Source organism: Schistocerca nitens, chromosome 3 (assembly GCF_023898315.1).
Source record: "Schistocerca nitens isolate TAMUIC-IGC-003100 chromosome 3, iqSchNite1.1, whole genome shotgun sequence".
In the NCBI taxonomy this organism is placed as follows: Eukaryota; Metazoa; Arthropoda; class Insecta; order Orthoptera; family Acrididae; genus Schistocerca; species Schistocerca nitens.
In genome coordinates, this window is record NC_064616.1 from 279,199,835 (window position 1) to 279,212,853 (window position 13,019).

General features: G+C 38.8%; 1 protein-coding gene across 1 annotated transcript in view; it reads right to left on the bottom strand.

Moving 5' to 3' along the window:
- Positions 1–13,019, bottom strand: part of LOC126249574 (intracellular coagulation inhibitor 3-like) — a 200,968-nt gene that overhangs the window by 31,199 nt on the left and 156,750 nt on the right. Inside the window, exon 6 of the mRNA XM_049951239.1 lies at positions 4,425–4,773. Within this exon, the coding sequence (XP_049807196.1) occupies positions 4,425–4,773 (349 nt within the window). The remainder of the gene's footprint in view (positions 1–4,424; positions 4,774–13,019) is intronic.

Sequence of the window (13,019 nt, forward strand, 5' to 3'; positions counted from 1 at the left end):
ACACTATCACGCTTACCAAATAACACTGTGACGAAACGCGCTGCTCTTCTTTGGATGTTCTCTAGCTCCTCTGTCAACCCGACCTGGTACGGATCCCACACTGATGAGCAATACTCTAGTATAGGTCGAACGAGTGTTTTGTAAGCCACCTCCTTTGCTGATGGACTACATTTTCTAAGGACTCTACCAATGAATCTCAACCTGGCACTCGCCTTACCAACAATTAATTTTATATGATCATTCCACTTCACAGTCTGAATCCACGATAACCTCACCACATTTTATCGAATTCCTTACTGCTACAAACATGGCACCACAATTGGTGACTAACCTGTCATTATGATAAATACTCCAATCTGAACTTAGGATTTCATTGTCATTAATGTCCAGTTTCAATCAACTTTCTGTTCCAAATACCAACTGCACTTTATAACCTTCAGTAAGCAATACTAAATCTGGGACATTTCCTTGAACACTCCTGCAGTTTACTGAAATCATATTAACCTTTTCTACCTCTGATCTCCTACAACAAATGTTCTCTGAGGACAATGAGGCTAATTAAATCAGGCAATTTGTCTTTGATCCCGAGGGAGGGTTTCTCTAACCTGAAAAAGCCCTATGTGCATGCCACATGTACTCTGCCACCCTAGTAGCCGCTTCCTACAATTAGTGCATGCCTGACCTATTAAGGGGAACCCAGCAATTCTGTACCCAATAGTGGAAGTCAAGAAATTCACACCCGATAGTGTCACAGAGTCATCTGAACCTCTGGTTTAGACCTTCCACTCTGCTCAAACCAGATGACTGATGCCACAAATAGACAACTTAGCCTGCACCTTGCGTGTAATGGTAGTTGCCTTCAGTAAATCAGTCATCCAATGAATGGAGCTGAGGATGCCCTCAGAACCCAAGCGGCATGCGTCATTCGTGCTGACATGTGCCAGTAAATGCAGCTGGTTGCACCCAGTGCGCTTAATAGCTGCCGGCAGGCCTCTTCCACATAATGGATGAGACCTCTTGGCTAAAGTATCAAGTGCATGCCAGCATTCGTTCCTGCCTTGCCTGCTATTTCCCTGAGGGGTCCATCGTCCACCTAACACTGGAGCTCCCAATGACAAGCATACCAACCCTCTGCACTTGTCTGGACCAGGCAATGAAATTGGCTGCTGGCCCAACTGGAGATGCATCCCGTGCTGGCTCAGAGTTATCACCAACACAGGGAAACATCTTGTACCTGTTGCTAAGGTGTAGGACGCCAGCTGTGTGACCTGCTGCCTCCTACGCCTCCTGCCCAGTGACACACAAACTATCTGCCATCCACTCTCAAGTGATGATGGACCAGACAGATGTATCAAATCAGAATACGCAGCGACATCCAAGACACGAGGAAATTGCAAAGGCACCAAAGGTGTCGCAGGTCTTGTCCCCAGGTCCTAGCCATATCATAGTGTGTAAAAATCGATGCAAGATCTCAAATGGCGGTTGCCAGTAAGCTACTGCACAAGATAAGTATGCAAACTAGAATGCACTGGTGTAAACTATGTGTTACCTGCCAGCACAAGATTTAAACTTAGTGGCGTGACGCGACAGCCTGATGGCGGGAAAATTACACTAGGAAGCTACCTTACCCAAGGATTTGCACACAAAAACCAAAACTTAGTGATCTGCTAACCACTGGTCTACATGCTAACCACTGGTCTACACACCAAAATCCGCAGGTGCAATTCACTGCTGCTGGCACACACTCACCATTCATCATTTTCATTTACTGACAGTTGGGAACAGTCCCTTGTCAGTCTAGCAGTGCCCTGGTTGCAATGATGTACTCTGTTGTGAGTGGCTTAAGACAGATCTATGAGGTGAATAACTATGTATATAATTATTTAATTCTGACATGCTGATGCATCAGTCTTCTAATCTGTTACGGACCTACCAATCAAGGAGAAAGAGTACTTTCACTGCTATTTCAAGAACACAAAATAAATTGTCCTTGTGGTACAGAAGGCAAATGGTCGACTTCAGTTTACTGGGAGAATTTTATGAAATTTAGATTCACGTCTCATGATATCAGGTGTACTGCCAATGCCTGGACAGTGTCTTGTGTTCCCTACGCTGCCCGTGCCTGCGGCGGCCGTTTCTGGCGGTTCTATTTATCTCTAAGTGTTCCGTTCACACCCATTTCCTCTGTTTTCTCCGGTAGGGGCCATGCCAAGGCGTTCTGTATGAGGTCCATGCCTGCCAGGCACGTTCCCAGCACTAGCGACATGCTTTACACGTTTCTTAAGCTTTAGGAAACTGCTCCGACTTCCTATTGTTCCCTGTCATTTGCCTGGCCTTACAGGTTCGGTACGCCCCTACAAGGTTTGCTTCCTGCTCAATTGCATATTGTGTCCACACATGCCACAGTAATCTCTTGTGGCGGTGGCCGCCGTCTGCAGTTCTGTAATGTGTCTGCTCCTAGGATGCATAGTGCCCGAGGTTTCGCGTGGTTGATGTTCTCTCTTCTATTGTTTTCGATGAGCATTAGATTTGTCTCCCGATTAGACAGTTGCCATCTTGTGTTCCATAAGAGATTCAATCCTGTTAATTACACCCCTGGTTGTCTGAGATTCGTTACTGGAGAAGGGAACTTTTTTCCATTGTTTATTTGGTAATTCTAAAGCCAGATTCCACACCATACTGAGCTGATGTCCTGCTTCCCGAATGGTGAGATAAGAGAGAACCTGATCAAGAAGGATATTAATTCAGAAGGGCATGGAATCTGGTTTTAGAATTACTAAAAAAACAACGGAAAGAGGTCCCCTTCTGTGGTAACACTCAGACAACCAGGGGCGTAATTAACAGTATCAGATCTCTTATGGAGCACCTGTCGGAAACTACCTCCTCGGAAGACAACTGCAGTGATCACAAACAAGAGAGGGAACAACATCAACTACCCAAAATCTCAAGCACCACACACCCTACGAGCAGCCACAGTACAGAACTCTAAATGGCAGCCACCACTACGGGATATTTCTGTGGCATGCACGGACAGAATATGCAATTCTCACAGCAGCCTGATTCAGCAGGAAGTGCACCTTGTAGGAGCATACCGAACCCACAAGACCAGGAGCATGACAGGGGCATGACAGAAAGCTGGAGCGGTCGTCAACAGCATAAGAAATGAGAAATGTCTAAAGCACATTGATAGTGCTGGGAATGCGCCTGGTGAGCATGTACCTAGTATGGAATGCCTTGGCATGGCCGGCACTGGGGAAAACGGAAACGGGCACAGACGGAAGATGGACTAGATATAAATAGCACCAGAAATGGCCACAGTGGGCGTGGATGGCACAGGGAACCCAAAACACTGACCAGGTATAACTATGGGACACAGTCAGCTTGCTGATCAGTTGCAGGAAATACCTAATCAAGACGTCGAAATACGTCGTCATAATATTGTGTTGGGAAGACACAGACCACCAGCAGTACACCAGATTCCACGAGATGACACCGAATCACCATGAAAGTATAAGAAAATTACAGAGTTTAGATTATCTACAAAGGAGACAATATACAGAATACTAGTGCGACCCATTCCTGAGTACTGCTTGAGTGTTTAGGATCCCCACCAGGTCAGACTAAAAGAAGACCTTGAGGTTACTCAGAAGCACACTGTTAGATTTATTGCAGGTAGATTCAATCAACATGTGCAAGTGCTATGAAAACAGCTCATAGGAGGCATACAGACAGTCTGTTCCCTTGCTCCATTTGCAAGTGGAAGAGGAAAGGAAAAGACTACCAGTGGTACCTGTTACCCTCCACCCATACACCATAAGGTGGCTACTAGAGTATTATGTAGATTTAGAAGAAATGTAGAGCATTCCGAAGTCTAGATTAGGTCGGAAGTTGACTGTTCGGTTGTGATTTGCAGTGGATAACAAATGTATCACAACAAAGATATTTTAGTTAAACAAAGTTTGTGGCAAGACTGATTCACTTTCGTTAGTGTGACATTTCATACACACAGTGATCTCGAAAATGACAGACAAATTAATAAGTCTATCAAACTGTTACAACTATTTGAAGACATAAACTTGTTCACATCTATTAAAATACTCATATTAGAGATAGCACATTAATATTCAAATGAGTGATCTCAGACGAAGAAATAAAGAAAATATCTGAAAGAATGAAAAAAATATTGATCAGACAAGTGCAAAAACCCCTTTACGTAAATAACCAGTCTATTATTGAATTGTCTTACTTAAGTTTTATTTAACTAAATTGTGTAATTCAATAGAAAGTCTTTGTATAAACCTATTACGAATTAAGTGAGGTGTCCAATGAAGGCAAAAAATATATAAATAAATGTACTCAAATGTTAATATTCCAGAATAACGAACTTTCAGATAAACACAAGAAACATACAGATTTATTCTTACCCATGTGCGATGAGACAGCTCCAACAGAATTAACCGCAACATAGGATGCGGAGAAAAAGGCATCTTGAGTGATAGATTTCACATACAGTGGAGGAGCACCACTTGCAGAAGCAAATCCTAACTCTGCTGCGCTTGCATTGAAGAGACTCCGTACACCCAATTGCTTCATAAATGGTGTCAAATCAAGTCCACTTGATAGAGCTGTAAACTGAGGAAGTGAAACTTCCGTCTCCGCGTATGTGAGCCAGTGTGGCAGCTGCTGGAACGACACCCCTGGGAGTTTCACAAGAAGCTCATCTATATGATCAGGAGCATCCGGCAGAAGTATGAGAAGATTAAACGTCCCCACCTGTAGGCAAATCAAGATAATTTCTAATATAGACTTTATCTCGTGAAAATCATTACATATTCTAAAAAAAATAATCAAAAATAAGGCATATAGCATATTTCAATGCTACCAAATGGCAATTTATAAACAAAGTCACAATGTAATTACATGCCTATTATCAGACCTTCCATGTTTTGTAATCATCAAATTTACACAATACAAATGCAAGAGTAGTTTAAATAAAACAAATATATGAATTAAACACGTGCAAATGTCTCCACGTCAAAGTATGTAATACAGTTTTCTACAAGCTCTAATGGCAATCTAGCAGAACGAGCCTGGTGAAGTAACTTTTATAACTACAAAAACAACATTGTTAAGAGGCAATCCGACAGTTGGAGTCAACCATGAACTAACAGTAAAATTCGAAAATGAGGGCACAAACAGCTGTCTATCAATGTTGGATTTGTCATTTGTACAGTAACATGTGAAGGGAATGTCCCATACGCCATGTTCACAATGTATTAAATCAAATATCGTCCAAATGAACAAAATAAAAATAAGTTATTTCTTTAGATCACAGTTGTGATGACAGACTGATCTGTGCTGTAGCCCAAAGTCAATGTTAAGGCCCTTGTGAACAAACTTTTTTGTCAAATTTGCTCTTACCTAGCCATGGATTTATGGAACAAGCCTGTACATTTACCAACAAAGTTCGACTCTTTAACCTCACTTTTTGAAACAGACATTGTTATACTGTATTTTGCCACTAGTGGGGCTGGCTACAAATGCAGATGCAGCATTTCTAACATTGACTCTGGCATTTTGTCAGAATAAGAAGAAGAATCAGCAAATGGAAAGTGAAACTTGTTTAGAGTTGGGTCAATCCAGGCCAATTGGTTTAGAGGTTCCTTCATGACCATCAAGGATTTTGGTGAAATCTTGTATGAACAATTGCACATACTTCCAATGAACATTGGTATTTTTTCATGATCATTAGTTAAACACTTCCGGAGATACAGTGATTTGTTTGACGCCATAGTGCAGCTATCAATAGTGCACCCGATAATTTTCAGTAACTGAGACATAACATCTCTGATAATATTTTCTTGAAAGAAACAAAACTAGGTTATCTGGCATCTTTCCGTTCTTGTAAGCGAAATAATACAGAATTCCTGACCTATCTGCATATGGACAATTTCAAGCAAAGTCAGCTGAAAAACAGATATTTAAAAAAAAAAAAAAAAAAAAAAAAAAAAGAAAAAGAAAGAAATAAAAAAGGGAAGTTTAGTTTTTTGTATCTCCGGAAGTAATTGCGGGGAAAAAACCTGAAACTTGGCACGTCATAATTTACCAACTCAAGGTCTTAGAATTTACAATTTCATCCTCCTACTGCTTTCCAATAGTTAACAAATTGAGGGCGAAGTTCATTTTTCAAAAACTGTCACACACTATAGTTGTTTAGTACTCTCTGGGCAAGGTAATATCAAAATCATGACTAGAAAGTGAGAAAGTCTGAATAATATGATATATTTCGGTCTGCTCTTCTATTATAACTACAGAATCAAATTGGTTATAAACTTCATGATTTAACTGTTCATTATCAGGACAGTGGAGATCATGGTAGCAAAACTGTTTCATAACAGCTGCAGCACACATCATACAAATGGTCTGCAGGTTTAACACCACTGTCACATTGCGTAGATTTTGGTGAAGTTTACAGAATTCTTCCTCACACTTTTTGGAATAGACTCATGTTATAGAGAATTATCAGTATGTCTTTATTGTGCAATTCTATTCATGTTTAAGGTACAGTATACCTTGTATTAGTATAGTTTGCAGTCAATGTAGAACATTAGTCTACACATGAAAAAATGTAGAAATATGTTGGTACGGTCCATGATGACTTAACAACTGCTGGCTTCTTTTAAAGTGAGAAAACCAGTACCTACATCACCACAGGGGCCACATCCGACAGCTGGCAGCAGCAGCCATGGGTGAGTTTCTTTATCACAGGTTCCCAAGCTGATTATGCGGTTTCTATAAGAGTCAGAGGCCAAAGCTAGAAGCAGTCTCTTTTACAATCCTAAGCTTATGTCTACATGAAGCTACTTGAATTTTTTACAGATTTCATTAATTTGCTGCAGAATGCCATGAGGAAAACCATACAACTATACTTCCGGCCAGATTATGTCACTGATGGTTTTGTTAGGAAAGAAATTCTGCTAAAAACAAAATTGACACTTTTAGAGTGTGATTACCTCAAATTATTACATCAACAAAAGAGAAAACTATTGTTTTTATTGGACTCCTCATTTTTATAAAAACAATTTTGTAGGGCCGGATGCTAAAAAAACTATTTACTAGTAGTTTTTCTGACTCCAGCTTATTTCCTAGTCATCAAAACTCTTTATATATTCTTCCTCAGAGAGTATTAAACAATTTTGGAACTTCATAACAGATATCATATTTAATCTGAGTACCAGAGGAATACAGGCCTATTTTCAATGCAAATTCACTTTGTCATTCTTTTCTAGAGCCTCATATGCTCACAGTGCAAAACCAAATATACCTTTTTAGTTGGTTTAGAACATGGTCTTTCTAATGACTCCAGTTTAAAAAGAGTTTGAAGAAGACTTTTTTTTTATAAATGTGGGCCAAAAATAGCTATTTTAGGCATTTTCAGAAAAGTTGTCAAATCTGCCCTCAATTTGTACAGTATTGGAAAGCAGTAGAAGAATGAAAATTTATATTCTAAGACCCTGCATTGGCAAGTTATTAAGTGCAAAGTTTCAGGTGTATCATGCAATTACTTCTGGAGATACAAAAAAAGTAATCATAACATTTCTTCGAGTGTCTATTTTTTGGCCAACTTTGCTTCAAATGATCCTTACCCAGAGAGTTCAGGGGAAGTTTTTTATTATTTTGCTTATGGGAGTACAAAAAGTTGTACACGATTACCTAAGTTTTGTTTCTTTCAGATGGCTCTGAGCACTATGGGACTTAACAACTGAGGTCATCAGTCCCCTAGAGCATAGAACTACTTAAACATAGCTCACCTAAGGACATCACACACATCCATGCCCGAGGCAGGACTCGAACCTGCCACCGTAGCGGTTGTGCAGTTCCAGACTGAAGCACATAGAACCGCTCGGTAACAATGGCTGGCTTTGTTTCTTTCAAGAAAATACTGCTGGAGATACTATGTCTCAAAGTTGCCAAACACTCATCAGAGCTCTTGACAGTTGTGCTATGGGGTCAAACAAATGACTATATCCCAGCAATTATTAAATTGGCGAAAGTGAAAGTTTACCAATGTTCACTGGGAACATGTCAAACATTCACACAAAATTTCAGCAAAATCCATGATGGTCATGGGGGATCGATTTTCGCAATTACACGACTCGGCATTGAAGATCCCAGTCACTTCACCCAAACACTGAAAAAGAGGACACATGTGTCAGTAAATTTATTCTCTTCTATTTGGCCCTCTAATGACAGTTCATTAAAACACCACAATGTAGGAACCTATATCCTCCATCTTACTTGAAAGAACTGGAGAACTTTTATTTTTCTTATTTTATTACACTCTCACTTGTACGCTGGGATAGAATACCAATTTTCTTCTTAACCACTTCTTGCATTATGTATATTTGGGACAGTTGACACATCTACCATTTTGGTAATTACCAGTGCTGTTTTGTTTTTATCCTTGATCGTAGTTTCCATAGTTGGGAAACTCATGATACAGTGAGAACAGTTGTAATTAAATTATTTGTCATCAAACATATGCAGTAAAACAACACAATGTTTGTAGATCTTGTCATATTTTCCTTCAATACTAATTCCTGGCAAATAGATCAAACATGCTTTATGTCTTACAAACACATCGAACAACACCGTACGCGATCAAATATTTAGCAAACATAATAAAATTGGACAAACTATTTGGCGATTTACAGGAGCCTTTAGGTTGGGAAGATCACAATGTTGTTTTTAGTGTGCACTACCCATTCCTAGTAGTTTGACAGTTAAAACACTCAACTGTACATGTTAGTGTATACATTGGTTGGAAGTTGTACAGAGGTTAGACAGCCCTCGTTTTCCCCAGCACATCCGCACACCTATCCAATCAATTACAGGGGCTTACATTGTAAAATGAAATCTGAATCATCTCTAAACTGTTTTTCCTGATACAGATAAAGCAATGATAAAGTGAAAGCACCACCAAGTCACAATCCCCAAGATTCACCAGGGTTTAAATCTATTTACTTATACAAGCATTAAAAAATTTAAGTGGCCTATAAAAATAAGTTGGAAATTAACAAGTGTAAAATAATTAAAAACAAAGTCTACTTGAAAATCATTTTCCTTCTTCTTCAGTTAAAAAGATAATAACAACATGGTAACAGTTTTGTATTGGACACCCCTCCCCCCCACCCTTGCATTTAAACATTAGGTTTCGTAATTGATCAATTTGTTACCACAACCAGATTTCTTGCTTAACCAACTCACACAACTTTAGCCAGAAACCTGCAGCATCAACCTTTCAAATATAAGACTAGGAAATTCTTTCTCCATTTTATTTCATACCTCTCAGTCATCTTTTCACACTGTCAACATATATGGTGCAATAAATATTCTGTACTTTGACGTTTAAATTTGTTACATGACTAATAACTCAGTATTTATATCTGGGTTTCAAGTAGATAACTTTCTAATGTGCAAATAACAATGTGGTATCAAATACTACATAATTCTTAAAAAGTCTATTAAGATTTATATATAAAAAAAAGAAAACTATCCTAAATAAATTATGAGACATATGCATCACCTCAAATATTCAAATATCCATTGCCTTGCACATATAAGAATTTGCAAGTTTCCATCCATGAGATTTACAGTGTTCTGCAGTACTTAGACAGCAAAGAAATACTGACACTGGTTTTATAAATCAGTTATTTCCATGCATAGTTTTAGGTTTCTTTTTTATTGATCCATACTGTCAGTCTTTTGCTCGAGGCCAAAATAAACTCTTCTGGCAAAGAGACTCCAGTAACATAATTCAAATACAAGTTGCAATACACATTTGGAGACATTTTATGTACTATGAACACACTACTTTATATCATAGTATATGTCTACAATAGAACAGAAATCCTAAAAATGCGTACACATGGCGCTATGTTCACAACAAATGGTTTCACACAAAAATGAACCAATATCAGCACTAGTTTCTATTATGTTTACAAAAATGTTGCTGATCATTGGTTGGCACACAGAAACCATGAGACATTTTGATTACTTTATTGCATCATGCCACTATCGTATGCAAATAAAATGTTCACCATTTGATGGTAACTCATTGTACAGCAGCTGCTCCACGAATCACATACCATCACAGAACCTTGACCAGGTCATCTAACAAGATAAGATTATCTCTAACAAGCCATACATAAACTTCCACTAATTTCTATGTTAAGTTACCAATTGTGTGTCCCCATAATTGTCATAATCACACAGCTTAAATCGAATTTCAAACACTTGGTAGACAGCAGAATTACATTCAAAACATCCTTATTATTCGAATATTCCATCCACACCATAACATTCACTTCTGTTCACCCAGTAAGTGTGATGCCATGTATATTCACACAATATCAATCATCTGAGTTTCTTGATACGGGGAACTATAATTCATGAAATTTAACTATTGATAATATAGACATTATTTCATGAGTACATTAAAATATGTGCTGCTTGGCATATACAAATTAATACTGATGAAATTAACTTGGTGTGAGTGTTCTGTATGGATACGTGAAAACACCAAACTTAAGGACTCCTTTCAATTAAAACTTTATTCAGTATTTACATTTGACCAGCCTTTTGTGAGCAGATTAAGTCGTTGCCATGTTACTTTAGCACAGAATTTTATAAGAGTCATACTAACCAACAAAATGTAGCCGTTCCATCCGCCCCACTGTAATTATACAAATTTTGCAACATTTTGTTCACCTTTCCTGTTACCATATACCATGCAAGTAAGCGCGAACTCTCCCTAACGTCAAAATTCCTATATGCAGAAAATCAATGTGACGTTGTGACCCTAACGTGCATTTATTTACATAAACGTTACCAGTGTTGCCAACTCGATGACACAACTTTGTACTAAAAATGAATCACAAGTCGCTAGAAAAAAGTCATCTCTGAACTCACAGGCGCTAAAAAAGGCGTCAGAATGTTTTACAATAATAATTGCGTTGAAGTAAACCAAATGCAACACAAGCAATTTCATTACATCAGACCACGGTGAAAGTTTCGATCAGTGTTGTATTAAGAAGTGATGGAAAAATCTGTTCATTATCATCATTTCTGGCACAGTTGAAATGTATATGAATTACAAATAAATGGGTGATGCTGTGGAAAACGGTTTCATAATACTCATTTGTTGAGCAGCGTAGTAATTTTTCTTCAGAGTATGCATAATTGATTCACATTTCACATAACACGCACCTAAGAGCAAAGAATTTTTTTGTATAGCGGTGGGTCCCATCTCGATCGAAGTTCAGATTGCCCTTACTATTTCAGAGCAGAGTGAATCAACATCCCTAACTTCTATCACGTTACGCCAACAAACCACAATTCTCGTGCAATAATGTTTATGTTTTAAAAAATGAAAATCATTTAGAAATTAAACAGAATTAATTGTAATGTATAAAGCAACAGCCTATAATACATCATTAACATCTATAGCTATAATCCTAAAGTAAGCGAAAAGAGTGACAAGACGTCGACAGTAAATGTTCCGCCTAGCTTCTGTCGTAGTGTTTTATTTACTCCTTTGTCTAATGATTGATCGATAAGTTCCTTAACTATCAAAAATTCTCTTCGTGAATTTATTTTACCCATAAAGCCTGTCAGCAGACATACTTACTATTATGCTGCAAGGAAAAATGTCAAGTTGCACAGATTACTGTAAATTTATTTCTTAAGACACCAGGTGCCAAATCTTTTACTTTTCTGCAAATACACTGGAGAACTGCGACTAGATTAAAATGTCACGAGCTAATTGTAACTATTTTCAACTTGTACACGTATCTTACTACAGTACGTGCAAAATAGTTTTCCGAATCGTATAGCCGTGAAAACTTGCAGTCTGTACAACGCGCGAGTTTGACAGCCAATCAGGGAACGATATTCCGCTAGCAGAGTGTATCGAGAAATAAAATCTCTCCAGCACCGGTTTATACAGCAATGTATTCCGTTCGTATTATTAGATATTTGTTACTGTACACCTCTCTAGTAGACTAACGTAGTTTGTCAGTTGCTGATCTTGGCTCTATCTGGAAACGCAATTTTTAATACTACCATTCAATTAACGCTCACCTGTTCGTAGTCTGAAAATGTTTCTATTTCATCTTCTTCTGCTGCCGCACAAGTTGACGGCAGGTTGCTTTTCTACATCTGCATCTACAGGTACATAGATCCTCCGCAAGCCACCATACGGTGCGTGGCGGAGGGTACCCTATACCCCTACCTGTCATTTCCTTTCCTGTTCCTCTCGTAAATAGAGCGAGGAAAAGACGACTGTCTATTTGCCTCCGTATGGGCCCTAATTTCTCGTATCTTATCTTCGTTGTCCCTGCACGTAATGTATTGTTTCCAACAGTACAATCGTTCTGCAGTCAGCTTCAAACGCCGGTTCTCTTAAGTTTCTTGAAAAGAACGTCGCCTTCCCTCCAGGAATTTCCATTTGAGTTCCCGAAGCATCTCCATAACACTTATGTGTTGCTCGAACCTACCGGTAACAAGTCTAGTAGCCCGTTTCTGAACTGTTTCGATGTCTTCCTTCAATCCGTCCTGGTACGGATCCAAGACATTTGAGCAGTACTGATGAATAGTTCGCACCAGTGTCCTACATGCGATCTCCTTTACAAGTGAACCACTCTTTCCTAAAATTCTTCCGATTAACCGAAGTCGACCATTCGCCTTCCCTATCACTGTTCTTACGTGCTTGTTCCACTGCATATCGCTTTACAACGTTACGCCCAGATATTTAAACGACTTGACTGCGTCAAGCAGGACACTAGTAATACTGTATCCGAACATTACAGGTCTGATATTCCTACTCATTCACATTAACTTCCATTTTTTCACTTTTAAGTCTAGCTGCCATTCATCACATCAACTGGAAATTTTGTCTAAGTCGTCTTGTATCTTCCTAGAGTCACCCAACTTCGACACCTTACCGTAAACCACGGCAT